This window comes from Neodiprion fabricii, chromosome 7 (genome assembly GCF_021155785.1).
Source record: "Neodiprion fabricii isolate iyNeoFabr1 chromosome 7, iyNeoFabr1.1, whole genome shotgun sequence".
NCBI classification, from domain to species: domain Eukaryota; kingdom Metazoa; phylum Arthropoda; class Insecta; order Hymenoptera; family Diprionidae; genus Neodiprion; species Neodiprion fabricii.
In genome coordinates, this window is record NC_060245.1 from 23,568,349 (window position 1) to 23,583,275 (window position 14,927).

The 14,927-nt window shown below is 46.6% G+C and overlaps 1 protein-coding gene across 4 annotated transcripts; it reads left to right on the top strand.

The window, feature by feature from the left end:
- The first annotated feature begins 287 nt into the window (after positions 1–287).
- On the top strand, positions 288–14,831 carry LOC124186242. Of its 4 annotated transcripts, XM_046577772.1 has the most exons (5): positions 288–656; positions 9,823–9,953; positions 12,121–13,923; positions 14,316–14,514; positions 14,644–14,831. In XM_046577772.1, the coding sequence occupies exons 2-5, from the start codon at positions 9,827–9,829 to the stop codon at positions 14,690–14,692; spliced, it is 2,178 nt and encodes a 725-aa protein (XP_046433728.1). In that variant the 5' UTR covers positions 288–656; positions 9,823–9,826; the 3' UTR covers positions 14,693–14,831. The 4 variants fall into 4 exon arrangements, with proteins under 4 accessions (XP_046433728.1, XP_046433730.1, XP_046433727.1 ...); XM_046577774.1 differs by lacking the exon at positions 9,823–9,953; XM_046577771.1 differs by lacking the exons at positions 288–656; positions 9,823–9,953 and adding an exon at positions 10,391–10,543.
- The last annotated feature ends 96 nt before the right edge of the window (positions 14,832–14,927 follow it).

A 14,927-nucleotide genomic window follows, 5' to 3' on the forward strand; every position in this document is an offset into this window, starting at 1 on the left:
AAAAGTAACAACTGTACGCCTCAATGTCAACGGCGTTCGTACGCGTTACTCGTCGATACACAGACGCGCTCCTACATCTACCTTCGACGAGGACGGTCAGGCTGCAGCCTTACACACACGATCATCGTGTATTTCACCACAAAACCATTTTAATACAACCGGGCACCGGCTCCGCAGGCAGGCAGGCAGGCAGGCAGGTAGGAATACACCTATGTAGAAGGTGCACGAGGTGGTGGGAGCGAAAGCTGCGTTGCCCCCGCGGACTCTCCGCGAGCATACAGTCGCATTCGAGAGGTTGCGGAGAGCCGCGTTTATTCAGTCGACAAACGTCCGTCCCCGCGTTCGACCGTCTGGACCGCCGTTTCTCTGCCGATTTAATCGCCGATTGGGGACGATAGACGAGGGAAGAAAAAAAAAAATATAAATAAGAAAAAAAAAAAAAAAACACGGATCCTCCGATTCTAGTGCCGAGGTCCAGTTATGCGCGGTGCACTCTCATGTTGAGCTTCCGGTTCTACCCTGTGTGTAATTGTTTCGTCGACGACATCATCCGGGAGTGACGAGAGGCTGCCGCGGAGGAATCGCGATGTACGGAATTCATCACACCGTCGAGGATCCAACGGCTGAGGGTTAATCGGGATCTGCGGAGGTATAAGGTAGGCCTCGTGTACCTGCAGCCGCTGCTCGCTGACGGTGTGAAAAAATTTTCTTGCCTGTTCAACGATCGCGCGGATTTTTTATTATTTCGGTTGAAAAATTTTTTTTCTTTTTTCCTGTTTCTACTCGCTACAGCGCGTGTGAATCAGCGAGTGTAATTTGAATCGGACGGACGTGTGATACGAAATATCTCGTTCCTGTGTGCGCGTGTGTGATGACGGCGTTATTATTATTTATATTAAAACGCACGAACAACGAAGTTGCGGATGATTGCCTCATAATTAATGTGCGACTCGATGAATATTGCGATTCAATAAACGTGTGTATGAATATACATATACGAATGCATAGGGCGAGTGAATGCGGGAAAATTTTGCACATGGGAACCATCGTTGGTAATAATAATTACCTCCACCGTGTCTGCTCGCATTTAAACGTAACATTGCACGTACAACGTGTACGATATTCATATTATGCGATCTAAAATACAATTATATCATATTCGTTGATCACGTTATTATCATTGCATATTACAATAATGCAAAGCATAACATACATTGTCATTGGCATGTGTGCGCAGTGTGTTTAATTATACCTGCCGCCACAGATTCCGAATACAGTGTGTAACAACAATGAAGGTACACAATAATGTTTCACGAATTATGAGATTACACTCACTTTTAGTTTTACGCCAGACGAGTCTCATTACTACACCCGTCGCCTTATTATCGTTCTTATTTACCTCGCCTATACCAACCGCACACACACACACGCACACAACCGCATCCCGAGATACGCCCGTGTGTGTTAGTCGGGTACAGAGTTAGCAGCCTTCCGACGTGCTAACGATGCGAGCCGTCGTGATTATCCTCTCGGAATCATTCCTGGCACGGGCTTTCCGGAGAAGAACTTTTGCCCCGGAGCTCAAAGGCCTCGGTTTAGTCCAATAACCAATACGATCCTTATCTCTACGTAACAATATACGCGTATAGACTTCCTATCGTGTTTGAACAAGCCGCGCCGCTTTGCCCAGTCCTCGCATTTAAATCCGCTCTTGGTCTGGGTCGCGATAAGAATTGTAACTGAAACGGTAGCAATGACAACGCCTTCGTTATTTTTCCTGCGTACCTGTAATTACCTTCAGCCTTGCCACGTTTTATATCTGCTTTTTACACAACGCCGTTGCAAGGATGCGCAAGTTTATGTTTAACAAGCTGGTCGAGACATTTTTGAGGTCTCTGCGATAAGTTTCAAGCAGTTCGTACATTCGAATCGGTACTTTTCTGATTAACTTCACACGCGATAATCGCATATTGGATATATTGAGCTAAGAACATTTCTGTTGAATATCCTGAAAGAAAAACAATCTTAAAATTATAAGCAACAGTTTAGATATGAATTTTTTAATTTCAATGTTTTAAAATTAAGAAATATTCATCGGATTCGATCGATTTCATTCGACCTTGGCTCATTTTTGATTAGTCAACTATTTTCCACAACTTCAATGGGACGGAGTTTTCTTTTTTCGCAAAGTTTTGTTGTTCAATATTAAATTCTCAGAAGAGTGGAATCGATCGAATCTGATTTTCCTTAACTTTAAAACGCATTGAAATGAAATATTCATTTCAAATTTGTTGCTTATAATTTGAATATTTTTCTCATGAGATTCAAAGGAAGTTCTCTCACCTCACGTTTGGTCAAATGTTATTGATATCGAATGTGCGATTATCTCGTATGGAATTGATCAGAAGAGTACCGATTCAAGCCCAGGAACCACCTTAAACGTCGGAATAAATTCATAACACATTTCTTGCATTAAAAATAAGCGAATGCCGTGAAAATAAAGAAAAAAGGAGCAGCGAGAATGGAAATAAATCGAACGTCACTATCAGCTTCTGCGTAGGCAGACAGATTTGTGGTCCACGCCGATGAAGCTGATTCGAGTTAGCGAGGCTACTCTCTCGACGTGTGACGTCACCGGCCTGACTAATTCCTGCGATCGCAGAGTCAAACGTAGCGATTCGAGAAACCGCGACTACTCGCGAGTTATGCGGCATAAATAATCTCGGTGAGTAATCCGTAGGACCGTCAAGCATTTTCAAGTGTTTATTCGTACGATTTTCCTGAGTAGCCGAGTATTTTCGGGCAATGCACGCATCGTACCGGCAGCGTTACTCATTGTCAGACTTTCAGAATCAACCTTTCGACATTTCTAAGATCGCAATATACCGACTTGCTGCACGCACTGCACTTCGTCGCAGTGATAATAGTCGAGATAACGCGATCCGTGCGGCTGAGCGATCGATCTAGATCCTTCTCTCTTGATACACCAAATTTCACCCAATCAAGATCCCAAAATCTTACTCGCTGACAAACATTCCCACAAATACAGTGTAATATAATTAAATAACAGCTTTCGAAGATTCGACAGTTTCTGTTTGATAAAATTCACGAGAATTTACTAAATTGTGCAGTAGATTTATTGCATTTGAATTCACTGTTCCGTATCCGAATAAAACTTCGAAGAGAGTGTTGGAAGTGCGATACAGAAATTTTTACTCGTGCGGTATGCTTGTGACATCACATCGAGTTTCACGGAGTGTATAACTATACAACAGCCGTAGGGTTCATCAGCCGCTTTTCAGTTTCCTCACATCCTAGACGATATCCGACAGACGTACGTTTACGGGCCTTGTCTAAGTTATTATAATAATATAGACATCGCGGTGAAGATGTTGCGGAATTGCCTAACCCGAGGCTGTTTGCCATTTTCCTTTAACAATTTTATGCGCGTGCGGATGTAGGTTGTAGGTTTTATACAAGCGTACGTAGGTAAGTATATAACTGCAGAAACGGTTATATGGGTATAAAAATAATTTGTGTGTGTGTGTGTGTGTGTGTATGTGCATGTATATGCGTTACATACATCCGAGTACTTCCGTTATTTCCAAGCAATTTTGACCAGTTGAACACACGCGTCACTGCAGGTACCTACCTACATAATATACGAACGAACGTCAGTCCGAGCTGCACAGAGAGAATGGTTGTAATACACTGATTTATTGGAATACCTGTATAATGATACGTGGAGAAGGATGAAACGGAATATCTCGACTCGGTTGTAAACGGAGGAAAAATAAGTGAAATAAAAAATTGAAGAAAAAGGGTCGGCCAAGAACGCCGAGCACGTCACCTGAATTACGCTTTACCGTATATTCCGCTTAACAGCCGAGGGGAAATTATTTGTTCTAAGAATGTTTGCCAAACGACTCCAGAAGCAGCCTGCGGGGAGAAAAATAAAGAAGAGATCATACTTAGATCTTTGGGTACCGCGGTGAAGCAGCGGCGAGGAGTAATTCGTCAATTCGCGAATAACAATGCGCGTCGCGGCGTCGTCACGTATCGAGGGCGTATAATTATTATACAGCTGTTTTCGAGGGAAACCGGGACTATGAAAGTAGCGCCCGGATTGACCCTCCGTTTATTTCTAAATTCCATTACCCGTGGCGCACGTGCGTGAAATGCGTGCCGCGCAAGCGCGAATAAATTGGAAAGTCGCACGCAGAGTCGCGTGGTCAACTGCGCCTATGGTGGACGAGTAGTCGAGTAACACGGTAGGCATGCGTACATGCCTTTGGGATACAACGACACAGGCCGCAAGAAACGGGCAATGCCTGTGCAACTTGTACACCTATGCACGGGTATGCGATAATACGTGCAAAGAATGCAAAGAAACGGGAAGCCCCGATTGACGGATATCGAGCGAAGTATGGCGAAAGTGCGGAACGACAGAGGCGAATCGCGATGAAAGAGAGTAAGTAAGGTGAGGAGGAAACGGGCGAAGAAACGGAACCCGGATCGAGATGCGGATTTGTTATAAGTCTTGGGATAACTATAATACGATCCCCTAAGGACTACGCGACGAGTACACGGAAGGAATACGCACAGAAGAAAAAAGAATGAATCGTTGAAAATAAATAAAACAAATAAGTAACAGGAAAACAGAGAGTATCTACGAAACAAAATCAATAAAAAATATGATGTAAACTTGGTAGACAAAGCGAAGCGTAAAAGAAAATAGAGAGAGAGAGAGAGAGAGGGCGATGCACCGAGGTGCCTGAACTTGCGGCTAGCACGGGGTGATGCAACGCCTCCCGCAAGCTCCGGGGTGCACTGAACTTCGCGCCTATGAGGCCCTAGATGCCTCTCCGGACCCCGTCCAGCGCTGTGCAGCTTGACCACAGACCACCGGATATCGGCTGACCCAGCGAGCCGACGTTGCGCGAGATATCCAGACGCGTGTAGCTCGGAAAAACAGACGTGAGCGAAGAGTTTGGGACCCGTTCTTGACTTACGCAATAAGGCTCTTTCCAGCGGTTTCGCGCAAGGCCCATTTTTTTTTCTTTTTTTATTTCATTTTCTCAGTTTTCGACATTTTTATTGCACGCGTGCACAGATTTTTACCCTGAAATTTCCCTCTTCGGTTTCTAAGAACGAGAAGGGAATGGAAGTGGAAAAGAAATTTTTTAGAAAAAGACCGATATTTCGAAAATAACATTTCACCTAATTGGATTAAACATATTGAGGTTGAAAATTTTTTTATATCTGTTACACGATTTCGAACATTTTCAATCGTGACGAAACGTGGCCAAATAAGATACATTTAACAGTGGAAAAAATTACTCACTACCTTCGAGAATCAAAAAAATCATATAAAAAACGTCGTTGGACAAATTGGAGATGTAAAGAGTCAATCCGGGTTGCGATTGACATGGAATGCCCCATATACACGTTTTTTCAAACCTTGCACCGCGGCCAAAGGGCGGGGGGCGTCCGAATCCCCCCTCTTTTCACGAACGATCGGAGAAGGCGATTTTAGCGCGTTATCTAGGCTGGGTTACCACGGAGGTCGGGCATGGCGAGCGGGGGCGACCTTGGGACCTTGGGCCCCGGCCCCCTTCACCCTCGCGAGTGTCCCCGGGCCCCGGAGGGCGACGCTGAGTAGACAGGAGCGTGTTTGTGTTTGCGTTTGTGCTCGTGCCCGCATACGATGACGATCGGATCGCTCGGCAAGCGGCCGCCGCGGCGTTGGGCCCCGGGCCCCGGGCCCGACACTCGGCTATTCCTCTCCGAGGAATTCCTGGCATCCCATCCCCCCCCCCCGCCGTTTCCATTTCTCTCAACCCCTCCTCGGACCAAATAAAAGGACCTCGACGGCCTTGACGTGCTTCTACGCCATCGTACCCGGGATCCCCACCGATAGTCTGACCCCCCTGAACCACCGACGTTTGTACGTCTATCCCGCAATATCGCGCGTTTCACTTTTTTAACTCACGAATTGTAATTCGATTTTAATAGATCTGCCAATTCAGGGCATCACGATCAACGTCGATTCCCTGATAAATACGCTGAAGAAGGAGGAGAACGCGCATAAAGTTTTTTAAACCACGTGATTCTTGATTAAAAAATTAAGAAAATGAGACTCCTAACGATTTTTATTGTACCCGAGAGATGAAATTTACAAGATTGAGACGGTTTTTCACCCCTCCGTCACTGGAATAAGTGAAAAAAAAAAATAACGATACCGTTCTAGGGTCAATTCTTTCGAATCTACATAGTCTTAAAAATCGTTCATACGTTCTTAATACTAGAGAGAAAACAACGACCACCAGAGTGTGATATTTTACTAGATTCTACAGGTACAGGAATACGCGAACAATCATCGGCATTAAATTCAACACGTCTAAAGGGCCTCTTTGTCCTCGATCGGATCAATGCTCGGTACCTGTTCCTCGATCGTGTGTCTATAATCTTTTTCCGGAGGGTTCCGCAGCTTGCGCCGCAGGGCAGCTGCCGAGTATCTCGAGGTATGTACAACGTACATAGACAGTGCAGGCTTCGTGTAAGGCACCATGCACTACCGATCTTCGAGGTTACGATACAGTTCGCTGTGCGGCCTGCGGTTGCGGCGGTCCCAGCAGCTCCCGTGAGGCCCGAGATAGCCGGAGAGAAGGCGCGTAACCCGGCTCTTCGGAAGCCACCGAGTTACGACTTTAAGTAGTCCGCAGACCTCGTCGCGCTTGTCGAAGCTCGGATTTGAAAAGCTGCGAAAGCGCCGAATGCCGAATTATTCGGCGGCGAAACTTGAAGTAAAGAAATCGAGCTTTGAAGAAACGACAAAGTTTCGAGAATGGCCGGAAAGCCGACGGCTCAACGTTCCGAAGTCCAAGTTACGATAAAGCAAAGTTCTAAAAATGTAAAATCTGATGGAGTGGAATTCTAACAAATTAAAATTAAAAACTTTCGGACTTTTGGTACTTTGAGCGTTGGTTTTCGGAGCACATGAAACTTTGATATTTCGTCAACGTTCGATTTCTTCACTTCAAATTTCACCGGCAAAAAAACCTGGAATTCGGCGCTCTTGGAGCTTTTCAAATTCGGAATCTCAACCCTACCCCGAAGCGAAACGCGTTAATGTGCACAGATTTTGACGCGTGATCGTATTTTTGCCGGCCGATCGAGAGCCGCGACTGCGGAGCGAGGAGGAGGGGAAAATGATCGATCGCGAGGATCGATCATCATCGCGGAACGTCTATCCGAGTGAAAATTGATCGATGATCCGGAGGCTGCGGCTAACCGATATTTATATTACAACGAATTATTGAACCTAATCTGCTCTACTCGACGTCCAATTGGCCGTGGAAGTTACCGATGGAAAGTTTACAAGTCGCGTCGTGATCTCGATCCTTTTCTCGGCGGCGTTTTTCGCATGGTCTGATAACCATCCTCGGATCGCCGTCCGTACCCGCATAAAGAGACGAAAAAATTCCGCCCTGCGTCTTTAAATTCCAAATTCTCTGACCGCGAACCAGTGAGGCGTTTACGTAAGAATGACGAGGCTTTTTTTCTCCGCAGGAATAATTTCTTGCGGAGTGGAATAAACGCGTTGAACGATCTCGAACGGTTCGACATCGCGTTTCCTTTTTTCCTTCCCTCGTCTTTTCGTTCGTGAAAAGTGAAAATTCCGTATCAAAGTCAACGATCGACGATCCGATCCCGAAGACAAATTCGACGCTCGCTGCACTTTCATCCGTAATTGCGATGAAATTGTTTCCAATAACTTTTCCCCCGCCGCTGTGCGGGTGATAATTTACCTCCCGGCGTATATTGCTCTTCTAATTCTTCTCCTTCTCATTAACCACGAGTCTCGTGAACTCTGGGCAGCAATCCGCATGATCGTAACTCAGGTCTTAACGCGGCTAGACTAACGTCGCTTGATTTAGTAAGCGTCAATTATTAACGAGCTATGCAGCCTCGTTCCCCCGATTCTCCCCTTATTCTCATCTTTAACTCCTCTCCTCTTCCTGTTTTATCCATCGCGTAGTTATGCACGGACGCGATTTCGCGAGATCCCTTGCAGGTGTTAAGACCACCTTCCCATGGAAAGACCGAACCATTATCCGAGAGACGATTAAAATAGCGGGGACACAAGACGCGCCGAGATTTATTCCAGGCATGCCTCATTCGACATTACGGCTAGTGATTAAAAATCTCATGATGTCAAGATTCAACGACGCGATTGAACAGCTCCGAACCCCGACGAAGCAGTTTCGCGTGATTTCTTTCACTTGTTCCACTAAATTTTATTCACCGGTATTGATTTCGAGGGGGGGGGGGGGATTAACCATCATCCGTTTCCGTAATCATTTGGTGAATCCGTGCAAGGAGAAACCTGATGAAGATTTATTTTTTTTTATCGATAAAAATTTCCCCGCTGATATTACGGTTTCTTTTTCACGTACCTTATATACCACGGCTTGTAGAAAGTGATTTCTTCGAGCCAGAATCGAGGTTCGCCCTGAATATAGACACGTATGCAGCCTGATTCAACGGGATCTGATTTATGCAGACCATAAAAATTTCAAGCAGGTATACCATATATTAGGCGATGTACGTTGAGACTCGTTTTTTCCACACCGAGAGTAAAAGTCGAACGATCTTTTCGTCGCGTCAGATCTTCCGGCTAGCAGCTTGGGTTGAATTCGTTATTTCAAAGCTGAACTTGTACCTGTCGTAGATTTCCCTCAGGGCGGAAGTAGTCACGTTTCCTATGTGACTCAGAAAACGGAAATGGATGTACGCGATCACTCTCTTGCTCGTTAGAACTGTTTCATTCACCGCTGAACACGTCAAAGTTCCAAGTATGATGGAACACCGATCATGATATATTATATAATTATACTTCCAGTTTTATTCTCGTCGTAAATTGCTTGGCGAATTAAATAAATTATTATTGTAGAATCTTTCATTCTTATTACGGAAAGAAATATCATATCGTTTCCATCAAACACCGAACCCTTTGCGGAACAGCGTCTGATGTATGAGACATCGTTTTTGCATTCAATTTTGAGATACCGGTGTCAGTTTCATTGCGTAATTGAACTTCTAGGATGTCGATGTTGATGTTTTAAGAGGGATTATAATAATTCCGCGAATATAGCGAGCGTTATAAATAAACAAAGTGTTGACAATGCCTGTTTTTACAGAATCAATGTAATTGTGGAAAGGTTCTGGGGACCGACAAAGTGGAACTCGGTAATCTTGGGTTTTTGAGATCGCTAAAAACGAATTTGACGTCAGAATTTCAATAATTCAAAATGGCTAATCCAATATGGCGTACTGAAAATATAAAAATTCATCCTATTCGCTTGAAGTTTGTTACTCGGGTTTTCGGGGTCGCATTTGGTGAGAAAAAAAATCTCCGAGTGTAAATTTTCGAAGATCTGACCACATTATGGAAATCCCATTTTTCCTCGATTTCAAGGAATTTTTTCAAGGAAAAGGTTTACTCCATAGATTCATGAATTTGCCGAACGTTCGAAAAAATTTCCGCAAATGCGGTAACGGAAGTTGAGCGACGTTGACCGGGTTCTTAGGGCGCTACAAAATCGCGTTACGGGTTCCACGTACGATCAGAGAGCGAGAGCAGGCCGCATGGCACACATATTTGCATGGGAGAAAGCAGCCGGGCCCCTGGGCCCGTGGATATCGGGCCCATTAGCGAGGTTGCGTAAGAGGTTGTAATAACCGACGGTCGGATTCGATCCCCAAGTATGCGCCGTACGTAGGCAACCTTACATCAACTCGATCCCTTGTCTGTTCCAGAATTATGCGGTGGTTCGGTTCGCAACCCGAGGCTGCGCCGAGACTTCTGAGGCTGAGTCCCCTTCGCCCTGAAGAAGACCCGGAAGCCGCGATGCTCAGGCTGCACGTGACGGGCTCGACGCGACTGAGAGGTACGACCTTCGCTGAACCTTTGGGGTGAAAACTTTTTTTTTTCCAGTTGTCACTCGACGAATTTCTGACAAATACTTGACAAAAAAATTGCAATAATCGGTAGCAACCGCTGAATATTTTCCTACCTTCCGTTCACCTTACGAACCTTGAGAAAATTTTTTAAAAAAAGTTACAAACCGAGCGAAACAACTCATCTCCTCGCCCTGCGACTTTGACATTGTCGGGTCAGCTTTCTCGAAGCGCAAGTTCTTCGCGAATCGGATCTTCCGCGAACCCGTGACACAATCGTATCGAACAATGCCGACATACGGGTGTAAGCTCAGCTCACGATTCTCGACCGAGTTACGCGACTTTTCATCCGTAGTCAGGATGCCTGCGGCTGCCGCCCATCCTGTCTCTCCGATTAAAACCCGGCGCGATATCCCCGAGCTCATTCAGTTTCTTTCTCTCGTTCTATACGACAGCATGTCGATCGTCGCTGTTCTCTACAACGACGCGGCCACCGATCCAGCCGGGGATCCACGGTCGAAATGTGCCGAATTCACCGCCCCCCAATCTTCCGTCTGCAGGCCGTCGACGATATTTCGATGTAAATATTTACCGGTTTTTAACGCTTGTTTATCCGTGACGTGTTTCTGTGTGTGTGTGTGTGTGTGTGTGTGTGTGTGTGTGTGTGTGTGTGTGTGTGTATGTGTGTGTGTGAGGCAGTGACGCGTGAGCCGCTTGTTTTTACGACTCGAGTCGATCACCGACGGGTCTTTTAGTCAGGGACATGGCTTCACCTAATAATACGTGCAGTACGATATCTGCGATGGAATTTATATTATCAAGACGGGTTTTCACGCCTTATGCAATTTAGTTTACACCTTTTTTGGTGTTTTTTTTTAATTTTTTTATTGCGTCAACCGAACTCATTGAGCCGACTGATTTTCGTGATCGCGTATAGTTATTCTTGTCAGTCCGGTGAATCGAATCGAAGATCGATTATATCGATCACGTGATATAGGAATTTTAATTACAATTTGGAAACGGTTGTCGAGAAATTGTGTTTCGGAACTATTTGCGGTAGAAATATTGAAACGAAATTTGAACACTCGTTCTTGAATCGAGTCGTGGTTCGAGGTGCGTACGTGCGTTGCGAAAATAACCACTTTTACTTTGACCGCCTGTGGCTAAAGGGGATGGCACGTGTGACGAGAGGTCAGATTTAATCACGATTACATACCTACAACATCCTAGAAGAATTCTATACGAAAACGTGATTTATTTTTCGTTCCAGATTGAGCAAAAAAGCCGCGACGCGATCAGAACAGTGATGTAAAAAAAAAAAAAAAAAATAAAATAAAAACACACCGAGAAAGGTAGAGAAGATTAGTTAACGCGAATATATCACGATGTATTTCGTAATCGATTATAAACAGAATTCCAAGGACACGTAAGACTCTTTTCCCCTCCGGGGTCAATTTTCGAAATAACTATGACCGAAATCCAACGCCGTTCAAAAACGAATTTCGTCTTGTCTAGCCGCATTTCGTTTCTCGCGGTCGATTACACCGGTCGACAACAATTTACTCTTTGCCTGTAACGTGAAAACTTTTAACTGATTATGTTAGGAACAAGGCTTATTCGTAAAACAGATTTGTTACTACAATATTTTGGATACGAATTGTTTTATTGTGATATGAATTACTTAGTTTTTCCGAAAAAAACCGTTTTCGTGAACAAAAATTAGGTTTTATGTATATATTACATGTATATATATTGTCAAAGTACATTAATATAATCTACCCTCGTTATAAAACCATATTTCTTTCGATTTGATCAGGTCTGGTTTTTGTTTTACAGCTACTGTACCGATAAAATTGAATGTTTATCGCTTTGACTTGTCGTTTTTTATTCCAGCTGATTTTGTTATTTGTTTTAACTAATTAACTGATATTTATAGTAAATAAATAAGCGCTCTGAATCAAAAAAGTTAAGCCAAAACGATAAACATTCAATCCCACCGGCACAGTGGCTGCAACGCAAAACCTATAAAACCCGATCGAATCGAAATAAATATGGTTTTCCAACGAGGGTAGATTACAGGTAATTAAAAATTATGAAACACCTTCCTTGTTGCAAGATTTTATCGACCAGTGTTAACCAGGAACCGCGATGTTTCAGACATGTCACCGCTGCGATGGGTCAGACGAAAGTCGTCGAGCTCGGAATCGGAGCGTAACTGTTACAACGTGCAGACATCCGAGGTGACTACGGAGCGAGTCGGGTCGTCGAAGAAGGAGAAGCAGAAGCGTTCGCACGAGGATCGTCGCCGCGGGGCTCGAGAGAAGCGGAACCCGCTTTTGGACCGGGTGCGAAACGCGCGGCTGAGCTTCTTCCGGGAGCAGGAAGCCCCGGCCGATCAGGAACACCGAGAGCTGAGTTTGAACGCGGACGCGCGGCTAAACGAGATGGTGCGACTCAGAGGGCGGCCTCTGAGCATCAACGACGATCGGCGCTCCCTCTGCTGCAGCGAGATCGAGCTTTCGTCGAGGATCGATCACCAGGAGCGGTCGCTGCGGGGGCGGAAACGCCGCTCCAAGTCGCAGAGCCGACTGCCGAGCGCGTCGCCGGGCGAAGAGGGCGTCGCGACGCCCTTTGCCGGCTCGATATTGGGCCCGACGATGTCCTCGGACGACGTCTGCGGGGCGGAAAACTCTCGCGCGTCGAGGTCGAGGTGGTACAACGGAGGTGAGGCGGGATTCGACAGCGTTACACCATCGAGCTGCCTCGCGGCAAAGTTCAGGGCGATGCAGGACCGGTACCTGAAAAGCTCGACCAGCCGACTGATCGCCAAGTTCTACAAGCGAGAGACGCGGCCCGACGCCGAGGCCTCGGAACGACGTCGACTCCGCAGCTTCTCCTACGGCACGCTTCCCGGACTCGACGAACTCCGCACCAACCCCCTTTACGTCGACAACGAACCCGAGGACGACAACGACTCGGGCATCCTCGACAACGACTCCGCCACCAGTTCCTTACTAGACGATCGCTGCGACGGCGCGGATCCTCCGCCGAGACTTCCGCCCCGGAGGACATCCGTCCCGACGCTTTTACCCGGGAAGAGGGGATGCTCGGTGATGGGACTGTCCTGCAGTAACGTTACTCTTGGCATAGAACGCGACCCTCTGAGCAATGCGAACGTCTACCAAGCGACGAACTCCGAGCTTCTGACGAGGCGGGAGGCCGACGAAACCTCGGCACCACGGGGGCAGCCGTTGTCCGTTGTCAGGGACAGGTCCTACACCCCGGAGACGATGGTCGTCCGGCTGACGCGAGAGGAGGTGGACCAGTCGCTGGGGATCTTCATCGCTAAGACGTCCGAGGCCAGGCCGGGATACCTGGTGGCCCATGTCGTGCCGAACGGACTGGCCGACAGGGAGGGAACGCTGACGATAGGGGACGAGATCCTGGTGGTTAACGGACGTCGGTTGAGGGGCTGCACGATGGTCGAGGCTCGCCGGCTGCTGGCCGGGGGTGGAACGCAGCTCGAGGTAGTCGACATCGTAGTCTCTAGGATGCGCCGAGTCTCCGACGAGGAGCAGGACGAAGCGAGGGACCGCGGTAGGCCCAGGAAGCTGAGAGAGAGCAGCGTCGACTACGAGAACGTCCTCGTAGAGAACGGGCAGGGCCTCGTCCCCGAGGTCGTCGTCTCCTCGCCCAGGTCGCACTTTCGCAAGCATCACTCCAGGGCTCATCGCGATCCTCGAAGCGACTCCAGCGTGTCAATTTCCTCGGAGAAGTCGAGCCCTTCTTCTTCCCACTCGTCCCAATCCTCGCACAGCGTATCGACGTTCTGCACGTTGCCCAGGCGACCTCGAAGCACAGTTTCCACCTTTCACACCGTCGTCTTTGAGAAAGGCTCCGGGAAGAAATCCCTCGGGTTCACCATCGTCGGTGGAAGGGACAGCCCCAAAGGAAGCATCGGTGAGTTTGCCGATACTTGAGTTGCTTTTTCATAGGAAGACAAGGATGACAAGGAAGATATCCCAGGTCGATATCACCGATTCGATTGCTTTTGCAACATGTTACGGTAGACTAAAAACTAAGCGAGACGTATTCTTCCGTATCTGCCATTTGACAAATTAAGGGGGTGAAACCACCCTCCGAAATAGGGCACTTTTCTTGCTGTCAAAGGGATTGAAGAAATTGAGTTTTTCATTTCTCGTTATGAGAAAGCTTGCCCAATTGGATTTGTCAAAGAATGTCATGTCCTTGCCAGTGCTCTAAACCGCTGTGCTGGTTGTACCTACCTACCTACCTTGGCTTTCGGTAATTTCGGAGGGTCCGTTTGTCAGAACTCGTTTTTTCTCCTGCAGGTATTTTTGTCAAGTCAGTACTGCCTGGAGGCCAGGCTGCCGAAGATGGCCGACTGCGAGCCGGGGACGAAATTTTGGCAGTCAACGGTCAGGTCTGTCACCATTTGGCGCACAGGGAGGCGGTTCAGTTATTTCGCAACATCAAGCGCGGATCGGTTGCTCTTCATCTCTGCAGACGCGCGAAGCATCGGGAACCGCAGTGAGTTTCGGTTTTTTAAATAACTTTCCAACACGTCGAATCATTTTTCTCTCTGGAATTTGTGCGTTTTGTTATTTTCAGTCAGTACAGCACGAATTTTGCTTAAATTTTGTACTTCTCCTGTTTCAGAACCCAGAAGGCCAAGTCGTGCGCAGACCTTTTACTCGCCGACGCGTAGCACGGAATTTAAGGAAACTTCGAATATTGTAAAAACTGCAATTCGTACCGCTGGACGCAACGTTGTGCATAATGAAATACTGTATATTTGTAAAAAGTTGACAAGAAATAAAAGTAGCCGCTCGATACTTTTCTATAAATATAATATTTTCCTCGAATGTTTCCTACTTATATACATACCGTGGTCATTGGAATATCCGCTCGTTATCAATTCGTCGAACGACACGTAACGCGTC

What these genes read in the sequence shown, in the direction of transcription:
- LOC124186242 (XM_046577772.1), top strand. Translation starts at nt 9,827, where the DNA reads ATGCGGTGGTTCGGTTCGCAACCCGAGGCTGCGCCGAGACTTCTGAGG. An exon ending in CAGCCCCAAAGGAAGCATCG is followed by an intron (nt 13,924 to 14,315) that starts GTGAGTTTGCCG and finishes TTTCTCCTGCAG; the next exon opens with GTATTTTTGTCAAGTCAGTA. An exon ending in GCGAAGCATCGGGAACCGCA is followed by an intron (nt 14,515 to 14,643) that starts GTGAGTTTCGGT and finishes CTCCTGTTTCAG; the next exon opens with AACCCAGAAGGCCAAGTCGT.